This window comes from Coregonus clupeaformis, chromosome 1 (genome assembly GCF_020615455.1).
Source record: "Coregonus clupeaformis isolate EN_2021a chromosome 1, ASM2061545v1, whole genome shotgun sequence".
Taxonomy (NCBI): Eukaryota; Metazoa; Chordata; class Actinopteri; order Salmoniformes; family Salmonidae; genus Coregonus; species Coregonus clupeaformis.
The window spans coordinates 16,422,101-16,444,011 of record NC_059192.1 but is presented as its reverse complement, the minus strand read 5'-3'; the positions used below and the strand labels follow the sequence as shown (position 1 = coordinate 16,444,011).

At 44.2% G+C, this 21,911-nt stretch overlaps 1 protein-coding gene across 23 annotated transcripts in view; it reads left to right on the top strand.

The window, feature by feature from the left end:
- LOC121574320 (calcium-activated potassium channel subunit alpha-1) overlaps window positions 1-21,911 on the top strand; it is a 251,192-nt gene continuing 229,281 nt past the window's right edge. For 16 of the 23 annotated variants that reach the window (XM_041887001.2, XM_041886997.2, XM_041886964.2 and 13 more), the window contains exon 1: window positions 2-1,018. In XM_041887001.2, the coding sequence (XP_041742935.1) occupies window positions 731-1,018 (288 nt within the window). In that variant the 5' untranslated portion in view covers window positions 2-730. Of the gene's footprint in view, window positions 1,019-21,911 lie in introns of all 23 variants that reach the window. The other 7 variants (XM_041886943.2, XM_041886938.2, XM_041887041.2 and 4 more) reach the window with 2 other exon arrangements.

Sequence of the window (21,911 nt, the reverse complement as noted above, 5' to 3'; positions counted from 1 at the left end):
CCTGTTAATCTCTCTAGCGTTCTCTGGAGCGAGCGGATTTGACAGGCGCTATCAACTGGCGGATCTGCAAGAGCCTGGGCTGGAGCAGAGGAACAGTGGCGGAAGACGAAATTTACCCGAGCGCTTATCATTGTATGCTGAATTTAGGAAGGGAAAACGCCGTTAGATTATGTAGTTTGTGTTTTCGCATCGTGGCAACCGTTTGGGGACTTGAAATATCTTCAGCCATTCGAAAACCATGTAGGCTATCTATTACATTGGCGTTTAGAAAAGTGAAATCGATTGTCCGCGGTTAATCGACGGAATCCCTGGATGGAAGACAGCTTGAGAGGTTGGACAGAAGCTGGTTGAAGAAAACAGCCTTTTTTCAATGTCGCTGCGCCTATCATAATCTGAAACATCCGCAGCCTCGACGCCTGCTAGTTGAGACCATTTTTGCCATGGTATTGGTCCTGAAAGACTCGGAAAACACCTCAAAATGAAAAACGCTCAACGTTCATCATTACTGCGGATTTAAATGCCTCTCGCGAAGGGACACCGACCAGCTATTTCGGTCCAGTTTGTGCGTGCGGCGTTTTCCACTGTAGCAGAAATCTGAACTAGATTGCAATAAACAGTTAAGTGAAGGTGACAATAATATAGAACGCAGAGGGGGGTATTATTTTTTTTCAAGCAATATGGCTGGTGAGTGGGGCTGGGGACGCTGGCACAGGCTCTCCAAGGCTCCTAGATGCTAGCTGAGCCGGACGCCACCGTTCTCCATGGAAGCGGCAACTCAATGATGAGTAGAAATATCTATCATAATAAAAATCCGGACTCCTCGATCTCTATATCCAAGATGGACGTGATCATCCCGTTCTCGCCAGACGTGCCCTGCGACAATAATGGCCAACGCATGTGGTGGGCATTCCTCGCCTCCTCTATGGTGACGTTTTTCGGGGGTCTCTTCATCATTCTCCTTTGGAGGACCCTCAAATACCTGTGGACCGTGTGCTGCCACTGCAACACCAAAAAGAAGGTAGAGTAATGTCAAACACCTCAACCGTTGGTTGTTGATGTGGCGCTCATAACATAAACGGTATCTCGTGCGTAATTTAACCTTAATGGTGTTAAATATTGCGCCACTGTCTTTCTTTACACATTTAACTGTATACCCTATGACCCGACGTTGTCATCCATTGTTTATAAGAGCTCCCCTGCCGGGGCAGTTGATTTACCATGGCATATTGACTTGAGTCCAGTTCGTGTTGTGTTGCATTGGTCTTCACTGTGATAGTGACACATCATTACTTACACAGTATGAGGAGCTGCCCTATAGCTAGAACAACTGTCACCCACCTGCAACAACAGGCCAGTCTATGTGGTAAGGGAATACACAGAATACAGGCTACCAACTTCTCTATTTTATCTTCATTTATGGTTGTATTCCAGACCCCTAACCTACCCGTTATTACATGTTTTTCAGTAGAGTATATGCTTTGTATATATCAATATTTCAGTAGAATCATTGCTTGGTACATGGCAGTTTTTTGGTAGTATCAATACTTGGTATATTTCAGTAGAATCTGTGCTTGGTATATTTCAGTATTCAAATCAAATCAACATTTATTGGTTGAGTACACAGATTTGCAGGTGTTATAGCAGGTGCAGCGAAATGATTAAGTTACTAGCTCCAACAGTGCAGTAGAATAAAAAAAATAAATAAAAAATAACAATCCAAAGTAGATATATTAGTGAGCATGTGAGAATCCAGAATATAAATACGCGGTGTGTGTCGACAGAATACACTTTGGAAAATGGTATGTACAGTAGTAGGTATATTAGGATGAGCTATGTCGGGAATACGGTATATACTTACATATTGAGTAAACAACAATATATAAACAGAATATGAGGTGACTAGCATTCAATAACTCTATATACATGGGGCATTAGTCTCAAGGTGCGGGGCTGAGTACCGGGCAGGTAGCCGGCTAGTGATGGGCTGTTCAACAGCCTGATGGCCTAGTGATAGAAGCTGTTTCTCAGTCTCTTGGTCCCGGCTCTGATGCACCTGTACCGTCTCTGTCTACTAGATGGTAGCAGAGTGAACAGAGCTTTGCTCGGGTGGCTGAGGTCCTTAATGAGCTTCTTGGCCTTCCTTTGACACAGAGTGCTGTAAATGGAGGGTAGCGTGCCCCCGGTGATGCTTTGGGCTGACCACACCACCCTCTGGAGAGCCATGCGGTTGAGAGCGGTGCAGTTGCAGTACCAGGCGGTGATGCAGCCCGACAGAATGCTCTCTGGTGCATCTATAGACGTTCGTGAGGGTCTTAGGGGCCATGCCGAATTTCTTCAGCCACCTGCGGTTTGAGGCGCAGTTGTGCCTTCTTCACCACGGTGTCTGTGTGGTGGGACCATTTCAGGTCCTCAGTGATGTGCACGCCAAGGAACCTGAAGCTTTTGACTCTCTACTGCGGCCCCGTCGATGTGGATGGGGGCTTGCTCCTTCTTCTGTCTCCTGTAGTCCACGATCAGCTGCTTTTTGTTTTTTTTATGTTGAGGGAGAGGTTATTTTCCTGGCGCCACTCCACCAGGGCTCTAACCTCCTCCCTGTAGGCTGTCTCGTTGTTGTTGGTAATCAGGCCTACCACTGTTGTGTCATCAGCAAACTTGATGATTGAGCTGGAGTCGTGCGTAGCCACACAGTCATGGGTGAACAGCGAATACATGAGGGGGCTGAGCACACACCCCAGTGGGGGCCCCCGTGTTGAGGATCAGCGTGGTGGAGGTGTTGTTGCCTACCCTCACCACCTGGGGTTGGCCCATCAGGAAGTTTAGGACCCAGTTGCAGAGGGAGGAGTTCAGATCCAGGGCCCTGAACTTATTTCAGTATAATCAATGCTTGTTATATTTCAATATTCTTTGTCTGTGAAATGCCTGGTCGTGTTGCTTGATGAATGTAACCTGAATGGCTGATCTAGAAATAGACGGTATGGATGTCCCTGCTGTGCTGCCTGCCTAGTTGGTTCGTTCCAGTGCTACAGTATGCTAGGGGTGGCCCACATAAAGCAGAAATCATGTATGAATCACCTGTGGGTAAAAGCCTGCTTCAGTTCGTTATGACTCACTGTGTTCTATAGGATGCAAGTGGTAATCTGGTTGGTTGAGCCGGCTAGTTACAGACCTCCGAGGTGGGCACATCACAGACAAAATAACATTGCACACACAACATGCACATCATATCGTACACATAACATACACTGCAACTCAAAGAGAATTTCATAGTAATCGCTGTTGATGTTTTCTCCAGTCTCTGCACAGATGATGCTGTTGGTTAACTAAAGTCAATCTATTCAAAATGTTTAGTTTAGTTGGGGTTCTGTCCTGCTGTATTTCACCCTACCGTCTGGCATTATGGTTGAATCTGACAAGTCCTTGCTCCTATGAGGAAACCATTCTAAGAATCATGTGACACTTTGACCCAATCAGATGGATGTGTGAGAAGACATTAGTAGACAGACTGTGGCTGTGTAGTTATCCATCCATACTTAGTATCGAGAGATGGACAGAGAGAGAGACCTGAGAGCGCAACCTTCCTCACCCTTGATGCTGTTGTGTCGCTTCCAGTTCAAATAGGGCTAAGTTATGTGCCTCTCTCTCTTTCTGCCCCTCTGCAAAGTCCTCCTGGCATAGGGCGAGCAACGGCCCGTTACTGCCCATCTATGTTGAACATTGTATCGTGACAGCCAGGGGCATCAGAAGGATGACGGCAGGGCAGGCAGAGGGCTCTCTTCCCATCCTCCCTCCATCCTACACCCTCCATCTTTCCTCCACCATCCCTCTATCCTTCCTCCACTGTGTCCTGTTTTTGGGTTAGATAATAGTAGGGAAAGCACAGAACCAGATCACTCTTAGGTAGATCATGGCAGATTGCATTGCACCACTAAAGCCAATTTGGGGCGATGTGAAACCGGGCATAATGTTGTTTGTTGTTGCTGTGACAATGGCCTCTCTGGTTCTGAGTAATTAAAGACTGAATCCAAATTTGACAAATGCACGCATGAAACTACTTCATTTAAATCATCCGTTGATCTCAATGGGAAATATGTGCTAAGATTTTAGTTGCATGTGTTTGCCTGCATATGAAATTAGGATTAGGCCAGGGAGAGCTAAAGGGTTAACAGGATCTCCGAAGTCTCTGTCCTTCATTACGTCTTAATTATGAACACATCACCCTGGCCAGCCAGCCAACCAGGCATCCCTGTTGAAACACACCCAGGACGGGCCTTTGTACCTGGGGAGAGGTTCTAACACAACCAGGCCTGACCTGGGTCTCTGAATGGATCACCTGCCTTTCTCAATATATTGTATACAGATATTCAGCAACTTTTAGGAGAATAGAATTTGACAAGAAAAATAATTTTATTGTTAACCAATGGTCTGAGTTACATTTTTACATTTTAGTAATTTAGCAGACACTCTTATCCAGAGCGACTTAGTTAGTGAGTGCATACATTGTTTTTGTTATTGTTTAAAAAAAAATCATACTAGCCCCCCGTGGGAATCGAACACACAACCCTGGCGTTGCAAACGCCATGCTCTACCAACTGAGCTACATCCCTGCCAGCCATTCCCTCCCCTACCCTGGACGACGCTGAGCCAATTGTGCGCCGCCCCATGGGTCTCCCGGTCGCGGCCGGCTACGACAGAGCCTGGATTCGAACCAGGATCTCTAGTGGCACAGCTAGCACTACGATGCAGTGCCTTAGACCACTGCGCCACTCGGGAGGTGTATTTATTGTAGTGAATTCGGGGGGTAGCCCTGACCGTGACTCAAATCCGGGTCCAGCGACTGTCAAGCCAACAGAGTTGATGTCCGCATCCCCGCATAAATATAATTAGCATAATAAAAAAATCCACATAAAAATCTGTCAGTTTAAGCTACAGATATCTGTTTTTTTTGCACCACATCCACCAATGTCGCACTTCTGCATCTGCAGTGAAAGGTGACAGGGCTAGAGCGGTGTTTGTCAGACCATGAGACATCCCGAAAATCATTCTTCTCACAACATCGTCTGTACTGTCGACTATTATGACCCCTCTATGGAAAGATGAGACTCTCACGAACACGATGGTGTTCTCCGGTTTGCTCTACGATCCCCACAAGCGTCTTGGGACCCTTCTGAAGTCGGTACAGCCGATCTGCCAACTTCTGTCTGTAGCGTCCGAAACAGTTTGGGTTACAACCTAATATGAGCCCTCTGTAGAAAGACTCTCACGAACACGTACATGTTTTTCTCTAGGACGCCCACAGGCCTCACAAGAAGGTCTCAAAGTCCCCCGGTACAAGTTGAAAAACTGAATGGAAGTACAGTGAATTCGGAAAGTATTTAGACCCCTTCACTTTTTCCACGTTTCGTTACGTTAAAGCCTTACTCTAAAATACTCTTCCTAGAGCTGGCCGTCTGGGCAAACTGAGCAATCGGGGGAGGAGGGCCTTGGTCATGGAGGTGACTAAGAACCCGATGGTCACTCTGACAGAGCTCCAGAGTTCCTCTGTGGAGATGGGAGAACCTTCCAGAAGGTCAACCATGTCTGCAGCACTCAACCAATCAGGCCTTTTTATGGTAGAGTGGTCAGACGGAAGCCACTTCTCAGTAAAAGGCACATGACAGCCCACTTGGAGTTTGCCAAAAGGCACCTAAAGGACTCTCAGACCATGAGAAACAAGTTTCTCTGGTCTGATGAAACCAAGATTGAACTCTTTGGCCTGAATGCCAAGCGTCACGTCTGGAGGAAACCAGGCATCTCTCATCACCTGGCCAATACCATCCCTACGGTGAAGCATGGTGGTGGCAGCATCATGCTGTGGGGATGTTTTTCAGCGGCAGGGACTGGGAGACTAGTCAGGATCGAGGAAAAGATGAACGGAGCAAAGTACAGAGAGATCCTTGATGAAAACCTGCTCCATAGTGTTCAGGACCTCAGATTGGGGCGAAGGTTCACCTTCCAATAGGACAACGACCCTAAGCACACAGCCAAGACAATGCAGGAGTGGCTTCGGGACAAGTCTCTGAATGTCCTTGAGTGGCCCAGCCAGAGCCCGGACTTGAACCCGATCGAACATCTCTGGAGAGACCTGAAAATAGCTGTGCAGTGACGCTCCCCATCCAACCTGACAGAGCTTGAGAGGATCTCTAGAGAAGAATGGGAGAAACTGCCCAAATACAGGTGTGCCAAGCTTGTAGGGTCATACCCAAGAAGACTCTATGCTGTAATCGCTGCCAAATTTTCTTCACCAAAGTACTGAGTGAAGGGTCTGAATACTTATGTAAATGTGATATTCCGGTTTTTTCTTTGTCATTATGGAGTGTTGTGTGTAGATTGATGTAACTGTATTGATTCTCCCCCGCATCACTATTATTGATTACCTTGGTTGTAAAATGAGGCAGCGACAGCATACCTTCTTTCTCCTTACTGAAAATAATGTAAAAAAGGAGTCAGTCCATCATAGAGCCACATATAACTGTGTTAGATAATGACACTATGCTATGCTGCAGTATGTAGTCATGCTATTTAGACTGTCATTTAGCTGGCTGTCAATTCACTGTCAGTTTATTTATCCATGGCTCGGTTGATCTAAAATGGCATCATATGTCTTTTCGTATAGCTTCAAATATGCTCATACACATCAACCCACACACGGCATGATGAAGCATCCATCGTGTGTCTGCTGGTGTGCATCCCTCCGTATCCAGTTTCCTCTAAATGAGTGGAACTGCTATAAGGTCCCCACTGTCAGGGCTCCAGGGCTCCATGTTGTTTCCCTTGTGCGGGGCAGGGGAAGGCAGGGCAGAGCAGGGCTAGTCCTCGGGGGTGACTTTGGTGGGAGGGGGTTGGTTTGACACTTGGCCACAGAGGGGACAGGCTTGTTAGGAGCGTTAAGGAGGGAAACCAGATCTGTGTTCAGCTGAATGGCAAGGCCGGCTCCGTTGGCATGGTATTAGTAACGTGATGCGGGCCCACAGGGCTTAGTACTGGGGATACTGGGAATCGGGGGCGACAAAACTGGAGCTGGAAACTGACGGGTCGGGTAAGAGTCAGGAGGAGGTGGAAATTTGAGGGAATGCGGGGGTGAGGCGTGTGTGTGGTGTTGCATTTCCTGTCCCTACCCCCCTCTCTCTACCATCCCTGGGTTATGTCCCAATATTTTCAAATGGCTTCATCGCCTTTAACCTCATCTTGTTTACCTCATCTCCTCTCCTTGTCTCCTTCCCCTCCTGATCACTGGATGGGCTGCCCACTTAATTGCACTCAACTCAGGGTTCACATAGGAAAGGAGATGAGGAAAGTAAAGTATTCCAATCCAGATAATTGGAACGCAGCCTCTGCCTCTCACACCTCTCACATTCACTTTGCCAGGTGTTTTCTGCAGAAGAGGAAAATCTCCAATCCAAAACCATGCTAATGTAGCTACAGTGGGCTCCAAAATTACTGGCACCCCTGACTGGCAATGCACAAACAATACTTAAATTTTTTTGAAACAATATAATTATAGAGAGAAACTCAAAATACCAACATGTGAGAAATACTGTACTATATTAATGTTCTAATGGAACCCACCAAAATCATTTATTGATTTAATTAAAAATCAATGTCCTCCAAATCAAGGTTTCACAATTAATGGCACCCTTAAAGATTATTGTAAATAACATCTACCAACATTAAACCTGGAATTAAATTCCACTTATTTAAGTTTATCTAAGTCTTAAGGAACTATATTGAGCCATTACATCACTTCCTGATTCACTAGGATATACAAATGAGGTAACACGCATGTAATATCCCTTTGTCATCCAAACACCATGAAGAAAACAAAAGAACTGGCAGTTCAAAAGAGACAGATGGTGGTAGACCTTCATAAATCTGGTAATGGCTACAAGAAGATCCACAAACGATTGCATATACCACTGAACACTGTCAGGGCAATTATTAAAACATTTAAAAGATATGGAACAGTTGAAAACCTCACGGGTAGAGGACGCAAATGCATTTTGCCCCCCAGGATAGGGAGGAGGATGGTGAGAGAAGCAACAAAATCCCCAAGAATCACTGTGAAAGAATTGCAGGCCTTGGTGGCGTCTTGATGCTTTTTGAAACCTGGTGACCCCATCAGACGCCACCTCCACAACCACAGGCTCTTTGGAAGGGTTGCCAGAAGAAAGCCCTTTCTGACCCCAAGACACAGATGCAAGCGCTTGGAGTTTGCCAAACGTCATTTAAATTATGACTGGAAGAAGGTGCTCTGGTCAGATGAGACCAAAATTGAACGTTTTGGTCAGATACAGCATCGGCATGTTTGGCGTCGAAACAAAGATGCATACAAGGAGAGGCACCTCATACCCACAGTGAAATATGGTGGTGGGTCAGTGATGTTTTGGGGCTGTTTTAATTCAAGAGGTCCAGGGGCACTGGTTAAGATTGATGGCATAATGAATTCCACCAAGTATCAGGCAATGTTGGCTGACAATCTTGTTGCCTCTGCCAGAAGGCTGGGACTTGGCCGTAGGTGGACTTTCCAACAAGACTATGAACCAAAACATACCTCAAGATCCACACAGAAATGGTTCTGTGACAACAAAATCAATGTTCTGCCATGGCCATCTCAGTCGCCGGACCTCAATCCAATCGAAAATCTGTGTGCTGAGTTGAAGAGGGCAGTTGATAAGCGCAAACCCAAGAATGTGAAGGATCTTCAAAGGATCTGCTTAGAGGAATGGTCCAAAGTCCCTCCAAATGTGTTCCTTGTCAAACATTACAGGAAAATACTCCATGCTGTTATCCTTGCCAGAGGTGGTTACTCCATGCTGTTATCTAACACAGAGGTGTTCTAGCATACAATAGGCTAGGCTACACAGTGATGCAGTAGAGTGGGGAACACTGTTGTTGCTGTGAGCCTTATTAGTATGCGCCTGTCCTATTTTCTCTCTAATACCCCTTACATACCAATACGTTTAGCCGCCAACTTTACCATGCCGCCAACTTTTTGCCATCTTTTCTTTATATCTGAAAGGTATTGCCGGTAAAAATGCCTGTACTTTTAGTTACACCAACCGACCTGGTCATGATTGCGGTAAGGTTCTGGCTACGGATTAGTATGAAACATCGCCGTAATGCCGAAGCCGCACTGGCACACACTACGCTCTTACACTGTTTATGGTGGCTAGGCTGCGCCCATTACTAGGCCATAAAGAATTAGTGTGGATGACAAAAATATTGGAATAAAGTAGGATAATGCAATTGAAGGCATTCATCAAATTGTGGCTTACTGAAACTCCCAAAGTCATCCAATCGTTATAATACATTTGAAGCAAAAGCCTACTCACGTGGTCAACTACTACATTATAATTTCAGCACCCTTTTGATTGGGACAACGCCATCTCGGTGCTTTGAGAAAAGCGTGGGGACTCATCTTAATACATTTGTTTTTACTGAATCTCTGTTTGGATATTGGTTAGGCTACAATTAGGCTGGGGAAATATTAGCTGAGGTGAGTGCTGCTCATGATCATCTTAATCTAGTTGGCTCATTTATTAGCACTGATCAGAACATTTTGCTAGAATGTTATGTAGCTTAACCCCCTAAGTTACGTAACAAAAAAACATCTATCAGTTTAGAGATCTGTTATTTTGCATTGGATGCGTCTCAATCCACCGCATCCGCCAGTGTCGCACTTCCGCAACTACGGTAAAAGTTGGCAGAGCTTCAGTGGTGTTTGTCAGACCATGAGACATCCCGAAAATCGGTCTCCTCACGTAAACATCTGTAGCGTCTAAACGTTTTGACTTACAATTATGACTCACTCGAATGGAAAGGGGAGATTCTCATGAACACGATGGTGTTCTCCGTTTTGCTCTACGACCCCCACAAGTGTCACTGGACATTTGCTATAAAATTGCACAAATGTGTCTTTGCTCCATGGAGAATTGTAGGATATGTGTAGAATAGCAGGAAATTTGATTTAAAATTGCAAAAATGTGTCTTGGCTCCATGAAGAATTGTAGGATATATACCCTACCAAGTTTTAGAACACCTACTCATTCAAGGATTTTTCTTTATTTTTACTATTTTCTACATTGTAGAATAATAGTGAAGACATCAAAACAATGAAATAACACGTACGGAATCATGTATGAAAAAGTATGCACTCTCTAACTGTAAGTCGCTCTGGATAAGAGCGTCTGCTAAATGACTAAAAAAATTACAAATAAATGTTCTTCAAATAGCCACCCTTTGCCTTGATGACAGCTTTGCACACTCTTGGCATTCTCTCAACCAGCTTCATGAGGTAGTCACCTGGAATGCATTTCAATTAACAGGTGTGCCTTCTTAATAGTTAATTTGTGGAATTTCTTTCCTTCTTAATGCGTTTGAGCCAATCAGTTGTGTTGTGACAAGGTAGGGGGGTATACAGAAGATAGCCCTATTTGGTAAAAGGCCAAGTCCATATTATGGCAAGAACAGCTCAAATAAGCAAAAAGAAATGACAGTCCATCATTACTTTAAGACATGAAGGTCAGTCAATACTGAACATTTCAAGAACTTTGAAAGTTTCTTCAAGTGCAGTCGCAAAAACCATCAAGCTCTATGATGAAACTGGCTCTCATGAGGACTGCCACAGGAATGGAAGACCCAGAGTTACCTCTGCTGCAGAGGATAAGTTCATTAGAGTTACCAGCCTCAGAAATTGCAGCCCAAATAAATGCTTCACAGAGTTCAAGAAACAGACACATCTCAACATCAACTGTTCAGAGGAGACTGTGTGAATCAGACCTTCATGGTCGAATTGCTGCAAAGAAACCACTACTAAAGGACACCAATAAGAAGAAGGGACTTGCTTTGGCCATGAAACATGAGCAATGGACATTAGACCGGTGGAAATGTGTCCTTTGGTCTGGAGTCCAAATTTGAGATTTTTGGTTCCAGCCGCCGTGTCTTTGTGAGACGCGGTATGTGTGAACGGATGATCTCCGCATGTGTATTTCCCACCGTAAACCATGGAGGAGGAGGTGTTATGGTGTGGGGGTGCTTTGCTGGTGACATTGTCTGTGATTTTATTTAGAATTCAAGGCACACTTAACCAGCATGGCTACCACAGCATTCTGCAGCGATACGCCATACAGTCTGGTTTGGGCTTAGTGGGACTATCATTTGTTTTTCAACAGGACAATGACCCAACACACCTCCAGGCTGTGTAAGGGCTATTTTACGAAGGAGAGTGATGGAGTGCTGCATCAGATGACCTGGCCTCCACAATCCCCCTCACAGACCTGTTAGTTTTTCTTTAAGAAGCCCTCCTGTTCTCCACTCATTACCTGTATTAACTGCACCTGTTTGAACTCGTTACCTGTATAAAAGACACCTGTCCACACACTCAATCAAACAGACTCTAACCTCTCCACAATGGCCAAGACCAGAGAACTGTGTAAGGACATCAGGGATACAATTGTAGACCTGCACAAGGCTGGGATGGGCTACAGGACAATAGGCAAGCAGCTTGGTGAGAAGGCAACAACTGTTGGCGCAATTATTAGAAAATGGAAGAAGTTCAAGATGACGGTCAATCACCCTCGGTCTGGGGCTCCATGCAAGATCTCACCTCGTGGGGCATCAATGATCATGAGGAAGGTGAGGGATCAGCCCAGAACTACACGGCAGGACCTGGTCAATGACCTGAAGAGAGCTGGGACCACAGTCTCAAAGAACACCATTAGTAACACGCTACGCCGTCATGGATTAAAATCCTGCAGCGCACGCAAGGTCTCCCTGCTCAAGCCAGCGCATGTCCAGGCCCGTCTGAAGTTTGCCAATGACCATCTGGATGATCCAGAGGAGGAATGGGAGAAGGTCATGTGGTCTGATGAGACAAAAATTGAGCTTTTTGGTCTAAACTCCACTCGCCGTGTTTGGAGGAAGAAGAAGGATGAGTACAACCCCAAGAACACCATCCCAACCGTGAAGCATGAAGGTGGAAACATCATTCTTTGGGGATGCTTTTCTGCAAAGGGGACAGGACGACTGCACCGTATTGAGGGGAGGATGGATGGGGCCATGTATCGTGAGATCTTGGCCAACAACCTCCTTCCCTCAGTAAGAGCATTGAAGATGGGTCGTGGCTGGGTCTTCCAGCATGACAACGACCCGAAACACACAGCCAGGGCAACTAAGGAGTGGCTCCGTAAGAAGCATCTCAAGGTCCTGGAGTGGCCTAGCCAGTCTCCAGACCTGAACCCAATAGAAAATCTTTGGAGGGAGCTGAAAGTCCGTATTGCCCAGCGACAGTCCCGAAACCTGAAGGATCTGGAGAAGGTCTGTATGGAGGAGTGGGCCAAAATCCCTGCTGCAGTGTGTGCAAACCTGGTCAAGACCTACAGGAAACGTATGATCTCTGTAATTGCAAACAAAGGTTTCTGTACCAAATATTAAGTTCTGCTTTTCTGATGTATCAAATACTTATGTCATGCAATAAAATGCAAATGAATTACTTAAAAATCATACAATGTGATTTTCATACAATTACAGACCTCTACATGCTTTGTAAGTAGGAAAACCTGCAAAATCGGCAGTGTATCAAATACTTGTTCTCCCCACTGTATAAACATTGCCCAATTTTATTTTTACAGGCAAATCCTATGTGGAAAGTGTCTTAGTCCCAGTGATGATGACTTGCACTTCCTACTAGTGCTGCCTCACTGTAGTGCAGGGGTTCCCAAACTTTTTCACTCAGGGGACCCCCCTTCCAGCAACGGGGAACATCCCTTGCACCCGCCCACCCGACTAGAATCACTACTCTCGGCGGGTCTGACCTAGAGTATGTGGACAACTACAAATACCTAGGTGTCTGGTTAGACTGTAAACTCTCCTTCCAGACTCACATTAAGCATCTCAAATCAAAAGTTAGATCTAGAATCGGCTTCCTATTTCGCAACAAAGCCTCCTTCACTCATGCTGCCAAACATGCCCTCGTAAAACTGACTATCCTACCGATCCTTGACTTCGGCGATGTCATTTACAAAATAGCCTCCAACACTCTACTCAGCAAATTGGATGTAGTTTATCACAGTGCCATCTGTTTTGTCACCAAAGCCCCATATACTACCCACCATTGTGACCTGTACGCTCTCATTGGCTGGCCCTCACCACATATTTGTCGCCATACCCACTGGCTCCAGGTCATCTATAAATCACTGCTAGGCAAATCCCCCTCTTATCTTAGCTCACTGGTCACCATAGCAACACCCACCCGTAGTCTGCGCTCCAGCAGGTATATCTCACTGGTCATCCCCAAAGCCAACACCTCCTTTGGCCGCCATTCCTTCCCATTCTCTGCTGCCAATGACTGGAACGAACTGCAAAAATCTCTGAAGCTGGAGACTCTTATCTCCCTCACTAACTTTAGGCGTCAGTTGTCAGAGCAGCTTACCGATCACTGCACCTGTACACAGCCCATCTGTAATTAGCCCATCCAACTACCTCATCCCCATATTGTTATTTATTTTGCTAATTTGCACCCCAGTATCTCTATTTGCACATCATCTTTTGCACATCTATCATTCCAGTGTTAGTGCAAAATAGTTACAATTTCGTATTATGGCCTATTTATTGCCTTATCTCCATAATTTACTACATTCGCACACACTGTATATATATTTTCTGTTGTATTTTTGACTTTATGTTTTGTTTACCCCATATGTAACTCTGTGTTGTTTTTATCGCACTGCTTTGCTTTATCTTGGCCAGGTCGCAGTTGTAAATGAGAACTTGTTGGCTTACCTGGTTAAATAAAGGTGAAATAAAAAATAAATAAATAAAAATTTTGTGCTACAACAATATCTATGGCCAAAAAAACCTAAATAAAATAAAATGGTAGCTGACATTGTTGATCTGGACATTTCTGACTAGTTATAAATAACTCTCTAAGGTATGCAATAACTAACATGACGAGGAACTGATGATGCACTACCCAACATTGAAATTGCAACTTGTGCATTCTACTATTACAAATTTCAAGAGTACGTTTATTGCCGGACTGAGATTATTTTTTTGGTTGGGGAGGGGGTGGTATGTGCAACATAAGACAAAAAAATGACAAGGGTTTGAGTGAAAGAACTAACTGGTGTCTCCAAGTGGCCACACCTCTCCAAAGTGTGCACAGTTTCTACTTAATTTCAATGCAGTTTTATGACTCAAAGAAGAGTCTTCAACTATAAGGTGCTTTTTTAGCTCTCCTAGCTGTGCAGTTGAGGATCTAGGGCAAGCATAGGGCTGTTGTGGTGACCATATTACCGCCACACCAACAGTAATGAGTCATGACCGTAGTCAAATTCCACGTGACCGTTGAGTCACAGTAATCTCCTCTTATACGCTCTGGACATGCGTTGGTAGTACCCAACTCTCTAACTACCATCAGGTCGCTAATGGCCTGGTACTCAGTGCTCTATTGTCCCTCTAACCACTCTGACATCAATGCAAATGCAATCGAAAATCACATCAAACATTTATCAAAACAGTGTCATGCTTTTAAAACTCACCTCACTGTGGTTGATCAATTTTGAAGAAAGAAGTTCAACAACAGGTTGAAACTGAGTGGAAAACATGGTCGCTGTGGATGTTATTTCAAAGCCTAACACAACAAAATGGAAAGCTTTCTAAGGTGACGATTAATTCAAAGCATCCATACACATATTAGAGCGTATGCCTAGTAAAAGGGCTTTTTAATATTTTCATAATGAATAAGCTGACACATGACCTTTTAGCTACAGAGTATGTCACCACTGTGCGTTTCCATCTCTCTTCTCTCTCCTTCATTCCTTTCTCAAGCGCACAGAGACAGTTTAATGAAATATGTATAGTTGTGAAAACATGTTACAATCGATGTTCCCGAACAGATTTGACCTGGTTTCCCAAATGAAGCACTGGGTAGCTGCAGGGACAGGGTTGGAGAGCCCATGGCATATAGCGTTTGGATGGAATATCACCTGTGACGCAGAGAGAGGCTGCATGCTCCTCAAACAGTGGTTGATGCGTGGGGTGAAATAATCAAATCAAAGTTTATTGGACGCGTACATATTTGCAGATGTTATCGCAGGTGCAGCGAAATGGTTGTGTTTTTAGCTCCCACAGTGCAGTAGTACATAGCAATAATAATAATAAAAAAACAATACACACACAATCTAGCATTTTTTTAATTAAAGAAATTAAGAAATACATACAAGTAATATTATAAGGCCAGACATTTCTATATGCAATCCTGTGTGAAAGCAACGTTTTGATGGCTGCCACTAAAAAGAGGAGGATCCCACCTGCTACTATATTTATTTCTCAGCTGTGCTTTAAAACCTGCCCCTGTTCCTGCCCATTTGATAATGGGCCATTCTAAATCTAAACAATTTTTACATATTAGTAAAAACTAGATTAAATTGAGAATAATCTGATGGGTGAAAATATGATCACTTGATGAGAGAACAGCTGTGCAGCCTGAGGCAAGGAACAGAGTGCAAGCTTTTTTTGCTACTTTCTCAAATCATCAATAGCCTCTAGTAGCATCATGCAGTCCATATATGTTTTGATTTCTAAGGTGTGTATCATTCACAACTAAAGTTGCCAAATAACTCTTGAATCTAGTGTATAGGACCTGTGTCAAATGATCACTTTTACTCTCAACATAGCTACTTCGTATGCGCACTCGCTCCGGAATGGGAAAAATATCCTTTGTATTTTATTCAGCTAAGTTCAATTATATTCTTCTTACTATAAAATTATATAAAATAATGGCACTGGACTTACAGTGCATCTGGAAATTATTCAGACCCCTTGACTTTTTCCACATTTTGTTACGTTACAACCTTATTCTAAAATGGATTAAAAATATATATCATCCTGATCAATCTACACACAATAACCCATAATGACAAAGTGAAAACATTTTATACAAGTTATAAAAAAATCTAAAACATAACTACTTTATTTACATAAGTATTCAGACCCTTTGCTTTGAGACTTGAAATTTAGTTCAGGTACATTAATCATCCTTGATGTTTCTACAACTTGATTGGAGTCCACCTGTGGTAAATTCAATTGATTGGACATGATTTGGAAAGGCACACTCCTGTCTATATAAGGTCCCACAGTTGACAGTGAATGTCAGAGCAAAAACCAAGCCATGAGGTCAAAGGAATTGTCCGTAGAGCTCCGAGACAGGATTGTGTCGAGGCACAGATCTGGGGAAGGGTACCAAAACATTTCTGCAGCATTGAAGATCCGAAGAACACAGTGGCCTTCATCATTCTTAAATGGAAGAAGTTTGTACCACCAAGACTCTTCCTAGAGCTGGCCGCCCGGCCAAACTGAGCAATCGGGGGAGAAGGGCCTTGGTCAGTAAGGTGACCAAGAACCCGATGGTCACTCTGACAGAGCTCTAGAGTTCCTCTGTGGAGATGGGAGAACCTTCCAGAAGGACAACCATCTCCGCAGCACTCCACCAATCAGGCCTTTATGGTAGAGTAGCCAGACGGAAGCAACTCCTCAGTAATAGGCTGCCTAAGTATGGTCCCCAATCAGAGACAACGAGCGACAGCTGCCTCTGATTGGGAACCACACCGGCCAACATAGATCTAGACATACTAGAACTACAACATAGAAATACACAACATAGAAACTACACACCCTGACTCAACATATACGAGTCCCCTGAGTCAGGGCGTGACAGTCGCGTCATACTCAAGAAGACTCGAGGCTGTAATCGCTGCCGAAGGTGCTTCAACAAAGTGCTGAGTGGTCTGAATACTTATGTAAATGTGATACTTCAGTTTTTTTATTGTTTTATAAATTTGCAAACATTTCTGAACCTGTTTTTGCTTTGTCATTATGGGGTATTGTGTGTAGATTTGATGTGGGAAAAATAACCATTTTAATCCATTTTAGAATGACAAAATGTGGAAAAAGTCAAAGTGTCTGAATACTTTCCGAATGGACTGTATAAGCATATCTTGTCTGCTAAATGAACTAGCAAAGACCGTACAGTATGAAGATGGCTTAAAACTGCTACTCCAATAGAAATCTCCGATCACTCACACTTGTAGGCGATGTCATGGCAACGTTGGCTATCTGCGCAGAAATACTTCATAGGGTCTAAAGGTTGTTTCACGCCGAACTGCCCATGTGCAGGCTGTCAAATCAAAGGCACTCCTTCGATATGAAGTTGTTTTTGACGAAAATGAAAACGTGTCACTTTCACAAGGTTGGAGATGTTCAAGATATTGGCTCGAATCTAGGTTGTGCCTTTAGATTTCGAGAAAATTAACAACTAAAGAAGGATTTCCTGCCTAAAATATATAATGGATTTATTGTGATGGTGTATATTAAATGGATTTATTAGAAGAAAATAAAATATGTAGATATTCCAAAGGCGCCCATCAGCGGCTTGTATGCTTGGAGGCCTGGAGATGCTAAATGTGTTTGTTAATTAATGGTCAATTACCGTGAGACCGGCAGTAATTTGCATGACAATAATCTGCTGACAAAATGTCATGACTGCCACAGTCCTAAGCAAGCACACTTGTAGTTGTTTTGTTTGGAACACATCCCTGCATCACACAATTACTGTTGTTTACGCAATCCAAAAACGGCCTATTATAAATCACAATCTGGGTCAGGTGGGCATAATTTAAAAGCTTGTTCTATTGCCAACATGACTAGCTAAGTTATAAAATACGATCTTAGTGTTAGTCTTTCACAGGGCAATTCAGAGAAATTGTTCGTAATTTTGGTGCGCATAGAAAGGAGTCATGCGTGCATTCAGGTGCGTGTTCTGCGAGAAAAAATATAATTCTGTTCAGAACAACCCAGGGTATAACTCCATGTCATCTTGTAACTGTACATCAAACATAGTGATCATAAACGTTGACTCTATATATCATGGTTTTATGATATGATAATGTGAAGTGCACATTTGGACTCACGGGTGTTTGGCTTGCTTTTATGACAAAGCGATATTTATTCTAATCCTCAATGTCTCATCTTTCAAAATACATTGAGTCCTCTTAAAGATGCACTCTTGAACTTTAATATAATTTTAGTCGTTTTGATAGTGGTGCTCACGAGCCAAAAATGCTCCTAGTTTTTTGTATACTACGTCATCAAATCGTGTACTACGTCATCCATTTCGTACGATATGTTATAAATCCAATTCGTACTATATGTTACACATTTGTTGTGCTTAAGACCCTGAAGTGCTTTACTCTTTAATTTACAGCATTTCACTCACTCAGGCAACACAAAATGTGCAAAAGTTGCCCAATTAGGGGGAGGGATGGGGGCAACTTCTTGTCGCGTGCGGTGCTCAAGTTCAGAACGGCCGTCAGTCAAAACCCATACAGAGCTGTGAAGCCTGAGCTCTGACATCATTTATAGCATGTTACTGGACAGCCACTGTGTTACAATTTTCGCACTTATCAGTGCCCAAATCTGCCGTTTTCAACCCACATACAGGTACGAGTGTAAAGGGTTAATGTGGTGTGGATTGTGGAGGTCCCTACCCTGCAGAGAGGAACTGTTGTGTGGCTGTGTATCCCCTGTGCTTGGCAACCAGCCGGCTGCATTTTGCCAGAGCAGCAGAGAGCATACACCCTGCCTTCAGCTGTTGCTCTCACTAACCCCTGACTAGCCTAGCATAGTTCAGCCGCGGCATAGCCCAGACCAGCCTTACCAAGGCCCAGCACACCACAGTTTAGCCCAGCCCACTGTCACTCTAACTAACCCCTGGCTAGCCTAGTATTGTTTAGCCCCAGCATCAACCCAGCTCAGCTTAGCATCTTGTCAGTTATCAAAGGCTTCAAATAAGAAGCTTAGACGATCACATACAGACTGGGAAGGGCTATTTCACAATGTGCAATGGTCCATTCATCTAAGCTGTGTGTATAGGCACTGGGCAGTCTCCTGTCCTGTCCACTGTAGCCTATGTGTTGTGGTCTGCCAGTGGTTGACTTCAATGCGTCGTGTCATGTATCATTGATACTGGCATGGAGTGAACAGCGTGCCTCCCAGCCATCCATCCCGGAGCACAGCGTGACCAGTTTCTACTGACTCACACACATGTTCCTCTCTCCTGCTCTGATGTATTGGGAATAACTCCGCTGTCTGGCGAGTTTAAGTCCCAAAATACAGGAAAACAAGACAAGTTGTGTGTGGCTGGATATAGAGCCTGTGTGGTTCAGACAAATATAGGCAAGCAGAAACTTTATTTAATACTCCACTGTTTATTTTGTATTTTAGAAAACACGTAGCCAAATGTTAATTACCAGATAATTTCTTAATCCTGTAATTCTATAATGCCATAATCCTGTAATTCGTTTGGATTCTGTTGAAATGAGCAGTTCATACAGTACAGTACCAATGTGGTACCTGGTGCTTATTGTGATAAATCCTTTGAAAGAAGTACCTGAAAGTAACCATGGCCAACAGTAGTAGCTGATAAAGGATTGTAGAATAAAGTGCTTCTGAGCTCCTCTCTATCTCTATATATAAAGACAAATGTCAATGTCATTCCAAACCTATTCTTCAACATTTGTATCCTCTTTTGCTGGATTCTAATCCATTGGCCTTGTAGAGAGATACAGAGAGCCGTGGTTTGTCACCTCTGATGCCCGATAATCCACAGTGGTCATATATCAATCCCAACTATGTGTACCATGAGGTAGTAGACAGTCCAGAGCCCTCTCCCCTCACTCTCCCCTTCCCTCTACTGTCTCACCCCTCCTCTCCTCTCCTCCCCTCCCTCCTCAGTCTTCACACTCCTCTCTCCCCTTCTCCCGTCTCTCTCCTCCTCCCCTCACTCCTCTCTCCCTCTCTCTCCTCCCCTCCCCTCAGCCTCTCCACCCTGCTGTTATGTCTTCTTCCTGCTGTCACCGGACTATTAAAAGGACTTCAGCTCAGCAGGAAGTATTCCAGGGGTCAGACTGGAAGGTATACCTGGCTCCAATGAAAAGCTCTGGAGCGACGGCATTCCTATTCTCAATATTGGGAACGTTCAGTTGGGACTTAAAGCCACCTGATCCCAGCCAAGTGGCAGCGGAAAGGGCTCATCCTATGGGTAGACACACTCCATTGTTGGGGGAAAACAGCTGAAAGGGTGTCTTTTATATGGAGATTTTTCAGTGGAATGTGGACATATGGGTTTGGTATTATCAGTCAATGTTGTGTTTGCCACAATAGCAGGGCCAGTGTCGGGAACTGATGCTGGCTAGAGTGTCCTGCTCTAAATATCACAAGGGAAAAAGATGGACTCTGCATTGTCTGTCAGGATGTAAGCCCCATTTTCCACACGCTCAGAAGCCTCTCATGCTAATTTGTGTGAGTGTGTGTTTGAATGTATCTTAATGTGTGAGTGTCTGGATGTGTGCATATGCAAGTATATTATGTCGGTGCTTGGATGAGTGCAGATTTGTGTGTGTACATATTTAAGTGTATGTGCTGTTTAAATATAAGCTCCTCTATTCTGTCAGCACAGATCAACCCTGAGTGCAAGCTGACTAGCAGAGACAGACATATTATCCAAAATGCCATCCGGAGTGCCAGTTTGGTCTTGTTGGAACGATGTGCCCATGGAAATGCCCCGTCTCCCTATGCTATCGCACGGGAACACAGTGACCGGACACTGCTGGGACACGCAAAGCAATAGCCTGCTGCGACTCTTCTGGCGCTGCTGCTGCTTATTATTACTAAGGCATAGCCAGCCATCATCCTCCCCCTCTGCTCCCCCCACCTCACCCCCAGTCTCCCCCCATTCCCAACCCCCTAGCAGTCCGGGAAGGGAAGGCAGTGAACCAGTGCTCTGCAGATATCAAAACGAGCTTTAAGTCATAATTGGTGCTTTGAGCTGTGTGCGGTGATGCTGTGAGAGGAGGAGGGAGAGAGATGGAAAGAGAGAGGCAGTGTAGAGGACATGGCTATGACCTTCAGGGATCTCAGTGGTGCCTCCTCTGCTCTGTTTGCTCAGAGATCAGACTAGCAATGTGATGAAGACTGGGCTCTGTTGGCTATCTAGCTAGCCCCAGAGGGCTAACATGCAGGCTGGGCTGTCATGTAAAAAGAAAAGGAAAAGTTTCACTCTAGTAGCTCCAATGCAATCATTTATTAATCAACGTCAGATTGCATAGTGAATCACAGGTGCTCAGAACAAGATTTAAGAAAATCATGGAACGCCTGAAGCTGTTCACCATCACCCTTCCATAGAATAACAATATCATCAATGTACTGTTTCCAAATAATAATGTTTGGCAAAAATATACAGTACCAGTCAAAAGTTTGGACACCTACTCATTCAAGGGTTGTTCTTTATTTGTACTATTTTCTACATTGTAGAATAATAGTGAAGACATCAAACCTATGAAATAACACATATGGAATCATGTAGTAACCAAAAAAGTGTTAAACAAATCAAAATATATTTATATTTGAGATTCTTCATATAGCCACCCTTTGCCTTGATGACAGCTTTGCACACTCTTGGCATTCTCTCAACCAGCTTCACCTGGAATGCTTTTCCAACAGTTTTGAAGGAGTTCCCACATATGCTGAGCACTTGTTGGCTGCTTTTCCTTCACTCTGCGGTCCAACTCATGCCAAACCATCTCAATTGGGTTGAGGTTGGGGGATTGTGGAGGCCAGGTCATCTGATGCAGCACTCCATCACCCTTCTTGGTAAAATAGCCCTTACACAGCCTGGAGGTGTGTTGGGTTATTGTCCTGTTGAAAAACAAATGATAGTCCCACTAAGCCCAAACCAGATGGGATGGCGTATTGCTGCAGAATGTTGTGGTAGCGATGCTGGTTAAGTGTGCCTTGAATTCTAAATAAATCACAGACAGTGT